This window comes from Elephas maximus, chromosome X (assembly GCF_024166365.1).
Source record: "Elephas maximus indicus isolate mEleMax1 chromosome X, mEleMax1 primary haplotype, whole genome shotgun sequence".
NCBI lineage: Eukaryota > Metazoa > Chordata > Mammalia > Proboscidea > Elephantidae > Elephas > Elephas maximus.
In genome coordinates, this window is record NC_064846.1 from 99,003,390 (window position 1) to 99,022,854 (window position 19,465).

The following is a 19,465-nucleotide window of genomic DNA, read 5'->3' on the forward strand; positions in this document are numbered from 1 at the left end:
ATGCATTATCAAGTAATTAAAAAAATCACTAAAAAAGACTCCTTTTTTCATATTTGCATCTTTTATCTGAAGTAGTTTTTTTTCCTCCCATCATTAGCTTCATTTTCTTTTTTTTAATTGTGTTTTAGATAAAGGTTTGCAGATCAAATTAGTTTCTCATTAAACAATTAATACACTTATTGTTTTGTGACATTGTTTGCTGCCATGGATTGAATTATGTCCCCCCAAAAATGTGTGTATCAACTTGGTTAGGCCATGCTTCCCAGTATTGTGTGGTTGTCCTCCATTTTGTGATTGTAATTTTATGTTAAGAGGATTAGGGTGGGATTGTAATACTACCCTTGATCCAATATAAAGGGAGTTTCCCTGAGGTGTGGCCTGCACCACCTTTTATCTCCTAAGAAATAAATGGAAAGAAGCAAGCAGAGAGTTGGGGACCTCATATCACCAAGAAAGCAGTGCCAGGAGCAGAGCATGTCTTTTTGAACACCAGGTTCCTGCACCTGAGAAGCTCCTTGAACAGGGGAAGATTGAGGGGAAGGGCCTTTCTCCAGAGCTGACTGAGAGAGAAAGCTTTCCCCTAGAGCCGATGCCGTGAATTTGAACTTGTAACCTACTAGACTGTGAGAAAATAAATTTCTCTTTGTTAAAGCCACCCACTTGTGTTATTTCTGTTATGGCAGGAGTAGATGAATAAGACAGTTTCCAACCCCATGATGTGTCAGCAGTCTCCGCTTCTTGACCTTGGGTTCCCTTTTACCAGCTTTCCAGTCCCCTCTTGCTTTCTCATCTTTGTCCCTGGTCTGGTGTTCTTATATAGTCTCAATTTGTTTTATGGGCTTGCCTAATCTTTGGTTGAAATGTAAACCTCGGGAATGACTTCAGTACTGAGTTAAAAAGGTGTCTGGGGCCTATACTCTTGGGTTTTCTCCAGTCTCTGTCAGACCAGTAAGTCTGGTCTTTTTTAGTGAGGTAGAATTTTGTTCTACATTTTTCTCCAGCTCTGTAAAAGACTCCTTTTTTAAAAGGCTTAAACTCATGGGTATAATCAGATTCTGGATAGATGATTTCTATAAATACTTAGGGGAATATTTGAATAAATTAGTAGAATTCAAAATTTTTTTCTATTATTACATTGCCCATTATGTCAAGAGGTAAAAATTCTGTAAAACATGGCATGGATACAGGGACTGAGATGCTGACTAACTCTTAAAAGAGTATTTTTCTATGGCAACAGTCACATACTTGTTCCTGCTTTCATCTCACTGGTAATTTATATAAAGAAAAAAGCTTGTTATTATCAAAGTGGGCCCATTAAACCAATTATTTCTGAGTAAGCCTTATCACTGCTGGATAGTACTTTGGACAAATTTCAGAACTTTAGAATTTTTAAAAAGTCTTAATTTTGAAAATAACCATTCATTTTTTTCTCTCAATGTTTATTCTTTTTTCTTTTTATTATACTCCCAGCTCTAACAGCTTTTACTGGATCTGGAAACTTATAGCCATTTTTTAGCTTGTGCTTTTGATTGGGTTTCTCATTTCCTGCTACAAAGGGCCTCTCAAGTTATATTAATAATGTGCTGTACTACTTTCCATATATAAAGAAAGTCCCAACCTGAGTGTTTTTTAACTCCTCTTTGCGTCAGTGGGTTTTTTGGTTTTAGATAAATTGAGAGGTTTTGATAAGGAAGCGTGGGTTATTTGATGTGCAGAAGACTTAATGTATGTCTTAAAGACTCTGAAGTGTTACAGATTTTTTTATTTAACTTTAAGAAAATCATGAGTCTGACTCACTTTTTTAATGTGTATTTTGCAGACAGGATATCTTCATATTCTGTGCTACAACTTTGGAGTGGAAACTCACAATCAGGATAAATATGAAGAAAGTTCTTTTTGGCTTAGGTAATATAAACAAAAAATGCATGTAAATTCAGAAATTTTATCATAGAGGTCAGTTAATAATTACTATAGCTTGCTTTGACAGCTTAAAGCTTCTCTTGACTTTGAAAGCCAACAAGCTAAATTTACTCCTTTAACATGTATTTTTTATTATTCTTATGTGTTGCCAGTTGATAGAAATATATATTTTATTCTTCCTATAACATATGGCCATATTCACCCCACTTCCTATGTTGTATTTTTATCAGGAGTGTGGGCAAATTTTTTGGTTAATTTGGTACTTATTGCTGTCTACCAACCCCATAGTATAAAGGAGGAGTGGGAGTACTATCAGCTTGGATTAGTCTTAGAGGAATTTTTGGGCAAAAAATTGAATGACACAGAAAGCATCAAAAGAAGATGGAAGGAATATACAGAGTCACTGTACCAAAAAGAATTGGTCAACATTCAGCCATTTCAGAAGGTAGCATATGATCAAGAACAGATCGTACTGAAGAAGTACAGGCTGTACTGAAGGACTGGCAAAACACAAGGCTCCAGGAATTGATGGAATACCAATTGAGGTACCTCAACAAACACTGCGAGTGGACATGCAACACAAAACATGCAACACTGGAAGTGTAACTCATCTATGTGAAGAAATTTAGAAGACATCTACTTGGTTGACCAACTGGAAGGGATCTATATTTGTGTGCATTCCAAAGAAAGATGATCAAGCAGAATTCGGAAATTATCAAACAATATCATTAATATCACATGCTAGCAAAATTTTGCTGAAGACAATTCAAAAATGACTGCAGCCGTACATTGTCAGGGAGCTCTCAGAAATTCAAGCCAGACTCAGACGAGGATGTGGAACAAGGGATATCATTGCTGATGTCAGATGACTCTTGGCCAAAAGCAGAGAATACCAGAAAGGTGTTTACCTATGTTTTATCACCTACACGAAGACATTTGACTGTGTGGATCTTAACAAACTGTGGATAACATTGTGAAGAATAGGAATTCCAGAACACTTTATTGTATTCATGCCGAACATGTGTATGAATCAAGAGCTGTTGTTCAAACAGAACAAGGAGGTACTTTGTGGTTTAAAATTGGGAAAGATGTGGGGCAGGAGTTCCAATTCAGATGGTGACTTAGATAGATGCATTGTAATGATCCCCTACAACAAAGTCTCAAAAAACTAAGTAAATCACACCCAAATAATGACTTTGAATATCTGAACAATGGAGTGTCAAAGAAAAAGAATGAGCACTGTTTGGAAGGGGAAATAGATCAAGATGAGCAGGTAAGTAGAGATTTGCAGATCATCCACCCTCTCCCTGCTGGCCCAGTGCAGCATGGCCATTTTGGGACAGCAGCAAGCAACATCCCTGCATGTAGAGCCCAGGAAAGCAACCTTATGGAGAGCACAGCTGGTGGCAGAGATACTGTGCAAACAACCCTGGAGAGAAACAATGAGGTGAGCAGGACTCGTCCTGGGACAGGGCAGTCCTCAAAGGGAGATGTGTGGGAGTGGCATAGCTTTAAAGCAAGAAAACCACAGAGAATTACTACTGGAGCAAAGCGAAATGGACTGAAGTGTCAGAGTCTAAGTGTAGGAGACAGAAAAAACAGGGAGTGCATATTCTTGGAGGAGCAAAGGGAAAGTACAGGAGGGTGGATATGAGCTCTAGTTCCTCTGGCTAGTGCAGAGGAGGGAGGGAGCTAGGAATTAGTGCAGGGGTTGTTTGTCAACAGCAGCACCCATCCATTTGGATAAGAGTTGATTATTGAATAGTCACCCCACAGAGTAATAGCTAGAAGCCCCCAAGAACCAGACCCATGCACACCCCTCTCCCCTCCTGTTCATGCAGGCCCTGCTCTGCCTCATCTTGCCTCTTGGTTGTGCAGACCTTCTACTCATATGTGGGCAGGCTTTGCTCCACCTCCCTTTCCTACTGGTCACAAGGGCCCTCTGCACAATGCATGCAGACCCTTATCCAACCCCTCCTGTCCTCGCATGCAGCCTATGGATGCATAAGGGAACTGCAACACCCCTTCCTCATCCCACTCACGTATGCAAGCTGTTCATGCATGCACAGAGGTCCTCTACCCTGCTCCACCTGTAGTGACACTATCTGTGCCTGCTCAGAAGGTTTGCATCACCCAACTGAGTAGCACTGCCTCTATCTGACTACATGGACAGCCTGCCCCACTCTCGAGGGGCCACACTACATGTTTGTGTAAACACTGAGGGACTGATCTGTTCCTCAAATACCATGAAAGGGTCCTGACCACCCAACACCTTGCAACACACAATGGGGAAGGGTCCGTATCTTGCACCTCTACACAACTTCCTAAGGGAAGACATAACATGTCTAACAACAGAGGACCCCCATGTGTGGGCCACATACCATACCCAGGTGCGAGAGGCAATCACACCCAGCCAACTGGCAGTACCAAAGTAATACTTAGAACAATATCACAAAGCAGCAAGAATTAAAATATTACAAAGTAAGGTAGATAATGTAGAGAGAGAGAAGCAGCTAAGCTGATATACCAAAACAAAACAAAAATAAGACAAACTTACAATTAATAAAGAAAAATATAAATAAATAAAATGAAGCCTTAATTCCTTTAAGACAGCAGTCAATTAAAATCATATGAAGAAACAGGAAAAGATGACTCAAGCTAATGAACAAAATAAAGAGAAAGAAAACCTCTAAGGAAGAACTGATATTGAACTACCTGAGAAAGACTTCAAAAACTCAGTATCAAGGCTTCTCAAAGAGATCAAAGAAAATACGGAAAAGACTCTAGAAGAATTCAGGAAAACAATACGTAAACAAAATGACAAATTCAATAAAGAAATAGAATCCTTAAAAAAAAAAAAAAACTAGAAATTCGGAAGCTTGACAATAAAATAAGAGAAATAAACAACTCAATGGAAGGACGCAAAAGTAGAATCGAAACAATGGAAGAAAAGAATCAGTGAAATAGAGGACAAAACCCTTGCTATCTATCACTCTGTATGAGGAACAACGGGAAAAAGATTGAATGAAGAAAGCCTATGGGTTATGTGGGACACCATCAAGAGGAATAATATATACACATTAGGAATCCCAGAAGAGGAAGAGAGGGAAAAAGTACAGAATTTTTGAAGTATTATTGGTAGAAAACTCCCCAAGTATCATGAAAGACAAGAAGATTTTCATGCAAGAAGCTCATTGAACCCCATATATGATAAGCCTCAAGAGAAAATCAATGAGACTTAACATAATCAAACTTTCCAGGTCCAAAGGCAAAGAAAGAATTTTGAGAGCAGTACATGAAAACAAAATAATTACCTACAAAGGGGTCTCAATAAGACGAAGAACTGACTTCTCGTCAGAAACTGTGCAAGTAAAAAGGCAATGAGATGACTCATGCAAAAGTCTGAAAGAAGAACTGTCAACAAAGAATTATATATCTAAATTGTCATTCAAAAATTAGGGTGAAATGTGGACATTATCAGATAAGCAGAAATTAAGGGAATTTGTAACCTCCACACCAACCCTACAAGAAATATTAAAGGAAGTCCTTCAGCTCAAAACCAGTAACATCATACAACAACTTGAGGTAAGGATCCATGATTGCATCACCCTGATATCTGTTAAGATATCACAACACTAATATAAACTTAAAAAATGATAACAGGGAATTCTAGATACAAAGATGTAATCAATAACACCATCTAAACTAAAGGGGGAATGAATGGTGTAGTTACAAAATTTCCATATGGTGAGGAACTCTCTTAGTTATCTAGTGCTGCTATAACAGTAATACCACAAGTGAATGGTTTTAACAAAGAGTTTATTTCCTCACAGTAAAGTAGGCTGAAAGTCCAAATTCTGGGCGTCAGCTCCAGTGGGAAGGCTTTCTCTCTCTGTAGGCCTTCTCATCAATCTTCCCTGGACTAGGAACTTCTTTGCACAGGGACCCCAGGTCCAAAGGATGTGCTGTGCTCCCAGCACTGATTTCTTGGTGGTCTGAGGTCCCCCTGTTTCTCTGCTCACTTCTTTCTTTCATATCTCAAGAGATTGCCTCAAGACACAGTCTAATCTTGTGGATTGAGTCCTGCCTCACTACCACAACTGCCGGCCATCCTTGCTCATTAACATCGTAAAGGCAGAATTTACTATGTATAGGAAAATCACACAATACCAGGAATCATAGCCCAGCTAAATTGATACACACATTTTTGGGGGGCATAATTAAACCCATGGCAGGAACTTAAGGTATTTCAATATATAACCATTTTAAATGTAGGGTGTTAAGTGTAAACTTCATGATAATCACAAAGAAAATTAATAAAACTGCTCACCAAATGAAGAAGAAAAAGATCAAAAAAGTTCGGTAAACACAAAAAACAACGATAGTAAATGAAAGGAAAAGAAAGCCCATATACAAAAGAGCTCAGCACAGAAAGTAAAGAGGAACAAAGAAATCATTAACTCCAGAAAAAAAAAGTATAACAAAATGGCTGCAGTAATTTCCTACCTATTGATAATCACCCCGAATGGGAATGGATTAAATGCACCACTCAAGCGAGAAAGAGTGGCAGAATGAAGTAAAAAAAAAAAAAAAAGACCCATCAGTATGTTCTCTACAAGAGACGGACCTTAGGCACAAAGACATAAATAGGTTGAATATCAAAGAATGGGAAAAAATAACAAGCTAACGATAACCAAAGGAGAGCAGGAGTGGCAATATTCAATGAAAAACCAAACTCACTGCCGTCGAGTTGATTCCGACTCATAGCGACCCTATAGGACAGAATAGAATTGCCCCATAGGGTTTCTAAGGCTGTAAATCTTTATGGAAGCAGACTGCCACATCTTTCTCTCAGGGAGCAGCTGGTAGGTTAGAACCACTGACCTTTTGGTTAGCAGCCAAGTGCTTTGACCACTGCGCCACCAGGGCTTCTCGTGGCAGTATTAATATCTGACAAAATTTTAAGTCAAAATCCATTATAAGAGACAAAAACATTATATAATGATAAAAGGGTTAATTCACTAAGAAGACATAATAATTATAATTACTTATGCACCTAATACCAGAGCCCCAATATTTATAAAGCAATTTCTAATAGAATTCCAAACCAACCAAACCCAGTGCCGTCAAGTCCATTCTGACTCATAGTGACCCTATAGGACAGAGTAGAACTGCCCCATAGAGTTTCCAAGGAGCGCTTGGTGGATTCAAACTGCCGACCCTTTGGTTAGCAGCTGTAGCACTTAACCATCACACCACCAGGGTTTCCTCTAACAGAATTAAAGAGAGTAAAAGACAGATCTACAATAATAGTAAGTGATTTTAATACACCACTTCCTATGATGGATAGAACAACTAGAAAGAAAATCAATAGATAAAGAAGACCTGAATAACACTATTATTCAACTGGACCTAACAGACGTGTATAGAACACACCACTGGTTGGCAGCACAATGTACATTCTTCTCCAATTCATATGGAACATTCTCCAGAATAGACCATATTTTAGGCCACAAAGCAAACCTCAATAAATTTAAAAAGATTGATAGCATACAAAACATCTTCTATTACAGTAAAGGTATGAAACTAGAAATCAATAACTGAAAGAATAAGGAAAATAAAATAAAAACATGGGAACTAAATTACACACTTTCAAAGAATTATTGACTCAAAGAAGAAATCAAAAGCGAAATTAAATACTGAGAATCTAATGAGAATGAAAACACAACATACCAAAACCTTTGGGATGCAACCAAAGCAGTGCTTAGAGGGAAATTTGTAGCAATAAGTGCATATATTAAAAAAAAGAAGACAGATCCAAAATCAATAACAAGTCAATAACTTGAACAAATAGAAAAGGAAGAGCAAAAGAAGACCAAAGCTACCAGAAGAAAGGAAATAATAAAGATCGAGTTAGAAATAAATGAAATAGGAAACAGAAACACAGTAGCATCAACAAGACTAGATGATTCTGTGAAAGGATCAGTAAAATAGACAAACCACTAACCATATTGGCAGCGGAAAAAAATGACAAGATGCAAATAATCAAGAAATGAAATTGGAGACATTATAACAAATATGACTGAGATAAAAAGGCCGATAAAAGAATACTATGAAAAGTTGTATTCCAACAAATTTGAAAATCAAGAAGAAATGGACAAATTCCTGGAAACATACGACCTACATAAACTAACACAAATAGAGGTTGAAAATCTAAACAGATCCATTAGAAAAGAAGAGATTGAAGATGTCATCAAAAAAACTCCTAACAACAACAACAACAAAAAGCCCAGGACCAGATGGCTTCATTGGGTATTCTACCATACGTTAAGAAAAGAGTTGGCACCAATTCTACTCAAACTCTTCCAAAACATAGAAGAGGAAGGAATATTCCTTAAATCATTCTATGAAGCCAGCATCACCCTAATACCAAAGCCAGGTAAAGATCACAAAAAATTAAACTACAGACCAATATTACTCATGAATATAGATGCCAAAATTCTCAACAAAAATCTTGAAGAACAGAATTCAGCAACATATTAAGAAAATCATATGTAGGATTCGTACTAGGAATGCAAGAGTGGTTCAACATTAGAAAATCAATCAGTGTAATATACCAGATAAATAAAACCAAGATAAAGGACCACATGATCATTTCTGTTGATGCAGAAAGGTATTTTACAAAATCCAACAGCCTTCTCTGATAAAAACTCTTAGCAAAATAGGAATATAGGGAAATTCCTCAACATAATTAAGGGCAAAAATGCAAAACCAACAGCCTACATTATTCTCAATGGAAGAAGACTGAGAGCCTTCCCCCTTGAGAGGGGGAATGAGACAAGGATGCCCTTTATCATCACCTTTATTCTATATTGTACTGGAAGTCCTAGCCAGAGCAATAAGGCAATAAAGACAAATAAAGGTATCTAAATTGGTAAGGAAGAAGTACAACTATATTCACAAATGACTTGATCCTATACATAGAAAATCCCAAAGAGTCCACAAGAAAGGTACTGGATCTAATAGAAGAATTCAGAAAAATGTCAGGGTACAAGATCAACACACAAAAATCAGTTGGGACACTTTATACTAACAAGGAGAATTCTGAAAAGGAAATCAAGAAAACTATACCATTTACAGTAGCCCCCCCAATGGTAAAATATCTAAGAATAAACCTAACCAGTGTTGTAAAAGACTTATACAATGAAAACTATAAAGCATTACTTCTTCCTGTTGCTATCGAGTCGATTCTGACTCATAGAGACCCTATAGGACAGATTAGAGCTGCCCCATTGGGTTCCTGAGGCATAATCTTTACGGAAACAGATTGCCATATGTTTCTCCTGTGGAGCGGCTCGTAGGTTTGAGCTGCCAAACTTTCAGTGAGCAGTTGAGCACTTATCCACTCTGACACCAAGGCTCCTTTAAACACTACTACAAGGGACTAAAAAACACCCACATAAATGGAAGGACAATTCATGGTCATGGACTGGAAGACTTAATATTGTGAAAATGTCAATACTACCCAAAGTGATCTACAGATACAGTGCAATTCCGACCTAAATTCTACAACATTCTTAACTGAAATGGAAAAAACTAATCACCAACTTTACATGAAAAGGAAAAAGCCCCGAATAGGCAAAGCAATATTGAAGAAGAACAAAGTAGGATGCCTCACATTCCCTGATCTCAAAGCATACTATAGAATTATAGCAATCAAAATGGCCAGGTACTGGTTCATTGATAGACCAGTGGAATAGAAGTGAGAACCGAGAAAGAAATCCATCCATCTATGGACAACTGATTTTCCACAAGGCTCGTAGTCCATTCAATGGAGAAAAAACAGTCTCTTTAACAAATGGTGGTGGCAAAATTGGATATCCACTTGAAGAAAAATGAAACAGGACCCATACATCACAGTATACACAGAAACTACCTCAAAATGGCTAAAATAACTAAATGTTAAACCTAAAACTATTAAGTTCTTGGGAGAAAACATAAGGAGAGAACCACAGGACCTAATTAAAAAAAAAAAGAGATTTTCAAACAACTGTAAATGCATGAAGAGCAGAAGACAAATTAGATAACTAGGAACCCCTGAACATTAAATACAATGGTGCAGTGGCTAAGAGTTTGTCTCCTAACCGAAAAGTCAGCAGTTCAAATCCACCAGCTGCTTCTTGGAAGCCCTATGGAGTGGTTCTACTCTGTCCTACAGGCTCACTATGAGTTGGGATCAGCTCAACGGCAACAGTTTTTTTATGGTTATGCTCATCAAAAGGCTTTATCGAAAGAGTAAAAAGAAAACCTATGCCCTGGAAAAAATATCTTTGGGAATGACATATTCAATAAGGGTCTAATCTCTAAATATATAGGAAACTTCAGCAACTCAGTAACAAAAAGACAAACAACCCAATTAAAAAATGGGGAAAGGACATGAGCAAACACTTTACCAAAGGGTACATTCAAATGGCCAACAAACACATGAAAATATGCTCGAAATCACTATCCATTAAAAGCCATTAGAGGGTTGCAAATCAAAACTACAGTGAGATACTCCCTCACCCCTGCCAAAATGTCACTGATTAAAAACAAAACAAACAAACAAACAAAACCAGAAAACAACAAATGGTGGTGAGGATATGGGGAGATTGGAACCCTTATCTACTGCTGGTGGGATTGTAAAATGGTAGAACCCCTATGGAAAATGATATGGTGCTTCTTCAAAAAACTAGAAATAGAACTATATTATGAGTCAGCAATCCCACGCCTAGGTATATACCCTAGAGATCTAATTGAAGAGACACAGACACATGTACACCCACGTTCATTGCAGCATACACAGTATCCAAAAGATAGAAACACCCTGCCTGTCTCAGTTATCTAGTGCTGTTGTAACAGAAATACCAGAAATGGATGGCTTTAACAAAGAGAAATTTATTTTCTCACAGTCTAATAGGTTATAAGTCCAAATTCAGGGTATCAGCTCCAGGGGAAGGCTTTCTCTCTCCGTTGGCTCTGGAGAAAGGTCTTTGTCCTCAGTCTTCCCCCTGGTCGAGGAGCTTCTCAGGTGCAGCGACCCCGGGTCCAAAGGACACTCTCTTCTCCTGGTGCTTTGAAGGAAGGCCTGGTGATCTGCTTCTGAAAGGTCACAGCCTTGAAAACCCTATGTAGTGCGGTTCTACTCTGCAACATACGGGGTTGCCATGAGTGGAAATCGACTCAACAGCAGCTTTTTGGGTCTGGTTTTGGTATGCTCTGTACTGTTTGTACTGTGCTGTGCTTAGATTTGTACTGTTGTGCTGAATCTGCAAAAAGTTCGTGAACAACTGTTGCTTTTATTGTTTTATACCACACTCTTGATCATGTCCCATTATTAGAGCTGCCACAGATTAATAGAAGGCTACTGCTATTATCAATAAAATTGGAAATCCTCAGTGTCACTTTACTATGGGCATCAAGGTACCTGCCTCAATGTATTTTTTTTTTTGATGTGGAAACTGACAGGTGGTTCTAAAATATACATAGAATACAAATGGTCAAGAACACTTAGACAGTCTCGTGGAATTGAAGGAGTGACATTATCATCTCCAACTCTGGGCACCTCTGCTCTCCACTTGTTACTTCCCTCCAGATCGTTCTAATACTCAGCGGACTTTTTTTTTCTTTTTTTCATTGTGCTTTAAGTGAGTTTACAATTCGAGTCAGTTTCTCACACAAAATCTTACACATACATTGTTATATGACCCTAGTTGCTCTCCCTACAATGTGACAGCACAATCCGTCTCTCCACCCTGTATTCAACCAAACAGCTGCTATTCTTTATTATTATTGGGGTAAGTACATATGTAACAAATTGTTTGCAGTATCAGTATTCTGCGCACATTTTATTCAATGATATTAGTTATGTTCATCATGCTGTCCAACCATTCTTGTTGTTGTCGCCTGCCTTGAAATCCATTCTGACTCAGAGCAACCCCATGTCACAGAGGAGTATTGCACCATAGGGTTTTCGGGGGTTTTTTTGGCTTAAGAGGTATTTTTTTTTTTAATTTTTATTGTGCTTTAAGTGAAAGCTTACAAATCAAGTCAGTCTCTCACACAAAAACTTATGTACACTTGCTATATACTCCTAGTCCCTCTCCCCCTAATGAGACAGCACAGTCCTCTCCACCCTGTATGTCCGTGTCCATTCAGCCAGCTTCTGTCCCTCTCTGCCTTCTCATCTCCCCACCGGACAGGAGCCGCCCACATAGTCCCATGTGTCTACCTGATCCAAGAAGCTCACTCCTCACCAGTATCATTTTCTATCCCACAGTCCAGTTCAATCACTGTCTGAAGAGTTGGCTTTGGGAATGGTTCCTGTCTTGGGCTAACAGAAGGTCTGGGGACCATGACCTCCGGGATCCTTCTAGTCTCAGTCAGACCATTAAGTCTGGTCTTTTTATGAGAATTTGCATCCCACTGCTCTACTGCTCCTTCAGGGTTTCTCTGTTGTGTTCCCTGTCACCCATCAGTTGTAGTCATCGGTTGTAGCCGGGCACCATCTAGTTCTTCTGGTCTCAGGCTGATGTAGTCTCTGGTTTATGTGGCCCTTTCCGTCTCTTGGGCTCATAATTGCCTTGTGTCTTTGATGTTCTTTGTTCTCCTTTGCTCCAGGTGGGTTGAGACCAACTGATGCATTTTTTTAATTAACTTTTATTAAGCTTCAAGTGAACGTTTACAAATCCAATCAGTCTGTCACATATAAGTTTACATACATCTTACTCCGTACTCCCACTTGCTCTCCCCCTCTTGAGTCAGCCCTTTCAGTCTCTCCTTTCATGAGAATTTTGCCAGCTTCCCTCTCTCTCTATCCTCCCATCCCCGCTCCAGACAAGAGTTGCCAACACAATCTCAAGTGTCCACCTGATATAATTAGCTCACTCTTCATCAGCATCTCTCTCCCACCCGCTGACCAGTCCCTTTCATGTCTGATGAGTTGTCTTCAGGGATGGTTCCTGTCCTGTGCCAACAGAAGGTCTGGGGAGCATTGCCGCCGGGATTCCTCTAGTCTCAGTCAGACCATTAAGTTTGGTCTTTTTATGAGAATTTGGGGTCTGCATCCCACTGATCTCCTGCTCCCTCAGGGGTCCTCTGCTGTGCTCCCTGTCAGGGCAGTCATCGATTGTGGCCGGGCACCAACTAGTTCTTCTGGTCTCAGGGTGATGTAGGTCTCTGGTTCATGCGGCCCTTTCTGTCTCTTGGGCAATTAGTTGTCGTGTGGCCTTGGTGTTCTTCATTTTCCTTTGCTCCAGGTGGGTTGAGACCAATTGATGCATCTTAGATGGCAGCTTGTTAGCATTTAAGACCCCAGACGCCACATTTCAAAGTGGGATGCAGAATGTTTTCATAATAGAATTATTTTGCCAATTGACTTAGAAGTCCCCGCAAACCATGTTCCCCAGACCCCTGCCTCTGCTCTGCTGACCTTTGAAGCATTCATTTTATCCCGGAAACTTCTTTGCTTTTGGTCCAGTCCAATTGAGCTGACCTTCCATGTATTGAGTGTTGTCTTTCCCTTCACCTAAAGCAGTTCTTATCTACTGATTAATCAATAAAAAACCCTCTCCCACCCTCCCTCCCTCCCCCCCTCGTAACCACGAAAGTATGGGTTCTTCTCAGGTTTACTATTTCTCAAGATCTTATAAGAGTGGTCTTATACAATATTTGTCCTTTTGCCTCTGACTAATTTCACTCAGCATAATGCCTTCCAGGTTCCTCCATGTTGTGAAATGTTTCACAGATTCGTCACTGTTCTTTATCGATGCGTAGTATTCCATTGTGTGAATATACCACAATTTATTTACCCATTCATCCGTTGATGGACACCTTGGTTGCTTCCAACTTTTTGCTATTGTAAACAGAGCTGCAATAAACATGGGTGTGCATATATCTGTTTGTGTGAAGGCTCTTGTATCTCTAGGGTATATTCCGAGGAGTGGGATTTCTGGGTTGTATGGTAGTTCCATTTCTAACTGTTTAAGATAACGCCAGATAGATTTCCAAAGTGGTTGTACCATTTTACATTCCCACCAGCAGTGTATAAGAGTTCCAATCTCTCCACAGCCTCTCCAACATTTATTATTTTGTGTTTTTTGGGTTAATGCCAGCCTTGTTGGTGTGAGATGGGATCTCATCGTAGTTTTTATTTGCATTTCTCTAATGGCTAATGATCGAGAGCATTTTCTCATGTATCTGTTGGCTGCCTGAATATCTTCTTTAGTGAAGTGCATGTTCATATCCTTTGCCCACTTTTTGATTGGGTTGTTTGTCTTTTTGTGGTTGAGTTTTGACAGAATCATGTAGATTTTAGAGATCAGGCGCTGGTCGGAGATGTCATAGCTGAAAATTCTTTCCCAGTCTGTAGGTGGTCTTTTTACTCTTTTGGTGAAGTCTTTAGATGAGCATAGGTGTTTGATTTTTAGGAGCTCCCAGTTATCTGGTTTCTCTTCGTCATTTTTGGTAATGTTTTGTATTCTGTTTATGCCTTGTATTAGGGCTCCTAGGGTTGTCCCTATTTTTTCTTCCATGATCTTTATCGTTTTAGTCTTTATGTTCAGGTCTTTGATCCACTTGGAGTTAGTTTTTGTGCATGATGTGAGGTATGGGTCCTGTTTCATTTTTTTGCAAATGGATATCCAGTTATGCCAGCACCATTTGTTAAAAAGGCTGTCTTTTCCCCAATTAAGTGACTCTGGTCCTTTGTCAAATATCAGCTGCTCGTACGTGGATGGATCTATATCTGGGTTCTCAATTCTGTTCCATTGGTCTATGTGCCTGTTGTTGTACCAGTACCAGGCTGTTTTGATTACTGTGGCTGTATAATAGGTTCTGAAATCAGGTCGACTGAGACCTCCCACTTTCTTCTTCTTTTTCAGTAATGCTTTACTTATCCGAGGCTTCTTTCCCTTCCATATGAAGTTGGTGATTTGTTTCTCTATCACCTTAAAAAATGACATTGGAATTTGGATCGGAAGTGCATTGTATGTATAGATGGCTTTTGGTAGAATAGACATTTTTACTATGTTAAGTCTTCCTATCCATGAGCAAGGTATGTTTTTCCACTTAAGTAGGTCCTTTTTAATTTCTTGTAGTAGAGCTTTGTAGTTTTCTTTGTATAGGTCTTTTACATCCTTGGTAAGATTTATTCCTAAGTATCTTATCTTCTTGGGGGCTACTGTGAATGGTATTGATTTGGTGATTTCCTCTTCGATGTTCTTTTTGTTGATGTAGAGGAATCCAAGTGATTTTTGTATGTTTATTTTATAACCTGAGACTCTTCCAAACTCTTCTATTAGTTTCAGTAGTTTTCTGGAGGATTCCTTAGGGTTTTCTGTGTATATAATCATGTCATCTGCAAATAGTGATAACTTTACTTCTTCCTTGCCAATCCGGATACCTTTGATTTCTTTGTCTAGCCTAATTGCCCTGGCTAGGACTTCTAGCACGATGTTGAATCAGAGCGGTGATAAAGGGCATCCTTGTCTGGTTCCCGTTCTCAAGGGAAATGCTTTCAGGTTCTCTCCATTTAGAGTGATATTGGCTGTTGGCTTTGCATAGATGCCCTTTATTATGTTGAGGAATTTTCCTTCAATTCCTATTTTGGTGAGAGTTTTTTATCATAAAAGGGTGTTGGACTTTGTCAAATGCCTTTTCTGCATCAATTGATAAGATCATGTGGTTTTTGTCTTTTGTTTTATTTATGTGATGGATTACATTAATGGTTTTTCTGATATTAAACCAGCCTTGCATACCTGGTATAAATCCCACTTGATCATGGTGAATTATTTTTTTGATGTGTTGTTGGATTCTATTGGCTAGAATTTTGTTGAGGATTTTTGCATCTATGTTCATGAGGGATATAGGCCTATAATTTTCTTTTTTTGTAATGTCTTTACCTGGTTTTGGTATCAGGGAGATGGTGGCTTCATAGAATGAGTTGGGTAGTATTCCGTCCTTTTCTATGCTTTGAAATACCTTCAGAAGTAGTGGTGTTAACTCTTTTCTGAAAGTTTGGTAGAACTCTGCAGTGAAGCCGTCCAGGCCAGGGCTTTTTTTGTTGGGAGTTTTTTGATTACCGTTTCAATCTCTTTTTTTGTTATGGGTCTATTTAGTTGTTCTACTTCTGAATGTGTTAGTTTAGGTAGGTAGTGTTTTTCTAGGAATTCATCCATTTCTTCTAGGTTTTCAAATTTGTTAGAGTACAATTTTTCATAATAATCTGAAATGATTCTTTTAACTTCATTTGGTTCTGTTGTGATGTGGTCCTTCTCATTTCTTATTCGGGTTATTTGTTTCCTTTCCTGTATTTCTTTAGTCAGTCTAGCCAATGGTTTATCAATTTTGTTAATTTTTTCAAAGAACCAGCTTTTGGCTTTGTTAATTCTTTCAATTGTTTTTCTGTTCTCTAATTCATTTAGTTCAGCTCTAATTTTTATTATTTGTTTTCTTCTGGTGCCTGATGGATTCTTTTGTTGCTCACTTTCTATTTGTTCAAGTTGTAGGGACAGTTCTCTGATTTTGGGTCTTTCTTCTTTTTGTATGTGTGCATTTATCGATATAAATTGGCCTCTGAGCACTGCTTTTGCTGTGTCCCAGAGGTTTTGATAGGAAGTATTTTCATTCTCGTTGCTTTCTATGAATTTCCTTATTCCCTCCTTGATGTCTTCTATAACCCAGTCTTTTTTCAGGAGGGTATTGTTCATTTTCCAAGTATTTGATTTCTTTTCCCTAGTTTTTCTGTTATTGATCTCTAGTTTTATTGCCTTGTGGTCTGAGAAGATGCTTTGTAATATTTCGATGTTTTGGACTCTGCAAAGGTTTGTTTTATGACCTAGTATGTGGTCTATTCTAGAGAATGTTCCATGTGCGCTAGAAAAAAAAGTATACTTTGCAGCAGTTGGGTGGAGAGTTCTGTATAGGTCAATGAGGTCAAGTTGGTTGATTGTTGTAAGTAGATCTTCCGTGTCTCTATTGAGCTTCTTACTGGATGTCCTGTCCTTCTCTGAAAGTGGTGTGTTGAAGTCTCCTACTGTAAATTTGGAGGTATCTATCTCACTTTCCAATTCTGTTAAAATTTGATTTATGTATCTTGAAGCCCTGTCATTGGGTGCATAAATATTTAATATGGTTATGTCTTCCTGATCAATTGTCCCTTTTATCATTATATAGTGTCCTTCTTTATCCTTTGTGGTGGATTTAAGTCTAAAGTCTATTTTGTCAGAAATTAATATTGCTACTCCTCTTCTTTTTTGCTTATTGTTTGCTTGATATATTTTTTTCCATCCTTTGAGTTTTAGTTTGTTTGTGTCTCTAAGTCTAAGGTGTGTCTCCTGTAGGCAGCATATTGATGGATCGTGTTTTTTTATCCAGTCTGTGACTCTCTGTCTCTTTACTGGTGCATTTAGTCCATTTACATTCAGTGTAATTATAGATAAATAAGTTTTTAGTGCTGTCATTTTGATGCCTTTTTATGTGTGTTGTTGACAATTTCATTTTTCCACATACTTTTTTGTGCTGAGACGTTTTTCTTAGTAAATTGTGAGATCCTCATTTTCATAATGTTTGACTTTATGTTGGTTGAGTCGTTACGTTTTTCTTGGCTTTTATCTTGAGTTATAGAGTTGTTATACCTTTTTGTCGTTACCTTATTATTTACCCTTATTTTTCTAAGTAAAAACCTAACTTGTATCATTCTATATCGCCTTGTATCACTCTCCATATGGCAGTTCAATGCCTCCTGTATTTAGTCCCTCTTTTTGATTATTGTGATCTTTTACCTATTGACTTCCATGATTCCCTGTTATGTGTATTTTTTTTAATTAATCTTAATTTATTTGTTTTTGTGATTTCCCTATTTGAGTTGATATCAGGACGTTCTGTTTTGTGTCCTTGTGTTGTGCTGATATCTGATATTATTGGTTTTCTGACCAAACAGTATCTTTTAGTATTTCTTGTAGCTTTGGTTTGGTTTTTGCAAATTCTCTAACCTTGTGTTTGTCTGTAAATATCTTAATTTCGCTTTCCTATTTCAGAGAGAGTGTTGCTGGATATATGATCCTTGGCTGGCAGTTTTTCTCCTTCAGTGTTCTGTATATGTCGTCCCATTCCCTTCTTGCCTGCATGGTTTCTGCTGAGTAGTCTGAACTTTTTCTTATTGATTCTCCCTTGAAGGAAACCTTTCTTTTCTCCCTGGCTGCTTTTAAAATTTTCCGTTTATCTTTGGTTTTGGCGAGTTTGATGATAATATGTCTTGGTGTTTTTCTTTTTGGATCAATCTTAAATGGGGTTCGATGAGCATCTTGGATATATATCCTTTCGTCTTTCATGAGGTCAGGGAAGTTTTGTGTCAGGAGTTCTTCAACTATTTTCTCTGTGTTTTCTGTCCACCCTCCCTGTTCTGGGACTCCAATCACCCGCAGGTTATCCTTCTTGATAGAGTCCCACATGATTCTTAGGGTTTCTTCATTTTTTTTAATTCTTTTATCTGATTTTTTTTCAGCTATGTTGGTGTTGATTCCCTGGTCCTCCAGATTTCCCAGTCTGCATTCTAATTGCTCGAGTCTGCTCCTCTGACTTCCTATTGCGTTGTCTAATTCTGTAATTTTATTGTTAATCTTTTGGATTTCTACATGCTGTCTCTCTATGGATTCTTGCAACTTATTAATTTTTCCACTATGTTCTTGAATAATCTTTTTGAGTTCTTCAACTGTTTTATCAGTGTGTTCCTTGGCTTTTTCTGCACTTTGCCTTATTTCGTTTCTGAGGTCATCCCTGATGTCTTGAAGCATTCTGTAAATTAGTTTTTTATATTCTGTATCTGATAATTCCAGGATTGTATCTTCATTTGGGAAAGATTTTGATTCTTTTGTTTGGGGGGTTGTAGAAGCTGTCATAGTCTGCTTCTTTAAGTGGTTTGATATGGATTGCTGTCTGCGAGCCATCACTGGGAAACTAGTTTTTCCAGAAAATCCGCTAAAAAAAATGCAGTCAGATCCCTATCAGAGTTCTCCCTCTGGCTCAGGCTATTCAGATGTTAATGAAGCCGCCTGGGGAGGGTGGGGGAGGGATCGGAGAGATAGGAGAGTAGCACCTCAGAATACAGCCAGAGTTGCTTGTCTTGCTTGGAATGACTATTAGATCTGAGATTCCCACGGGGTGGGTCGCCTATGTGTGCTGGCTGTGTGGAGATTGCCCCCAGGGGGTCTGGCCCGCTGGAGTCACGGTCAGATCCTCCATTTCCAGCCCCACGCCCAGGGTCAAGGCTCCCCTGCTGGGATGGTGCACTCTCGATTCCAAAATCAGTCGCTGCCTCCCAGGGACTTCTCGTCCCGCCAGCCGCATCGCCGTGCTGCCTCCGCGAACCGGCTGGGCCCCCTCCCGGGGTTAGTTCAGGTAAGTGGAGCAGCTCCCTGTGCTTGTGCCGTGACCGAGTGTCCCTGCTGGGACGCTGCTCTCCCCACTCCGATACCAGTCGCTGCCTCCCGGGGACTTCTCCTACCGG

General features: G+C 38.9%; 1 protein-coding gene across 1 annotated transcript in view; it reads left to right on the forward strand.

The window, feature by feature from the left end:
• Window positions 1–19,465, forward strand: part of TEX11 (testis expressed 11) — a 515,004-nt gene that overhangs the window by 94,079 nt on the left and 401,460 nt on the right. The window contains 1 exon segment of the mRNA XM_049871470.1: window positions 1,820–1,905. Coding sequence (XP_049727427.1) covers window positions 1,820–1,905 — 86 coding nt within the window.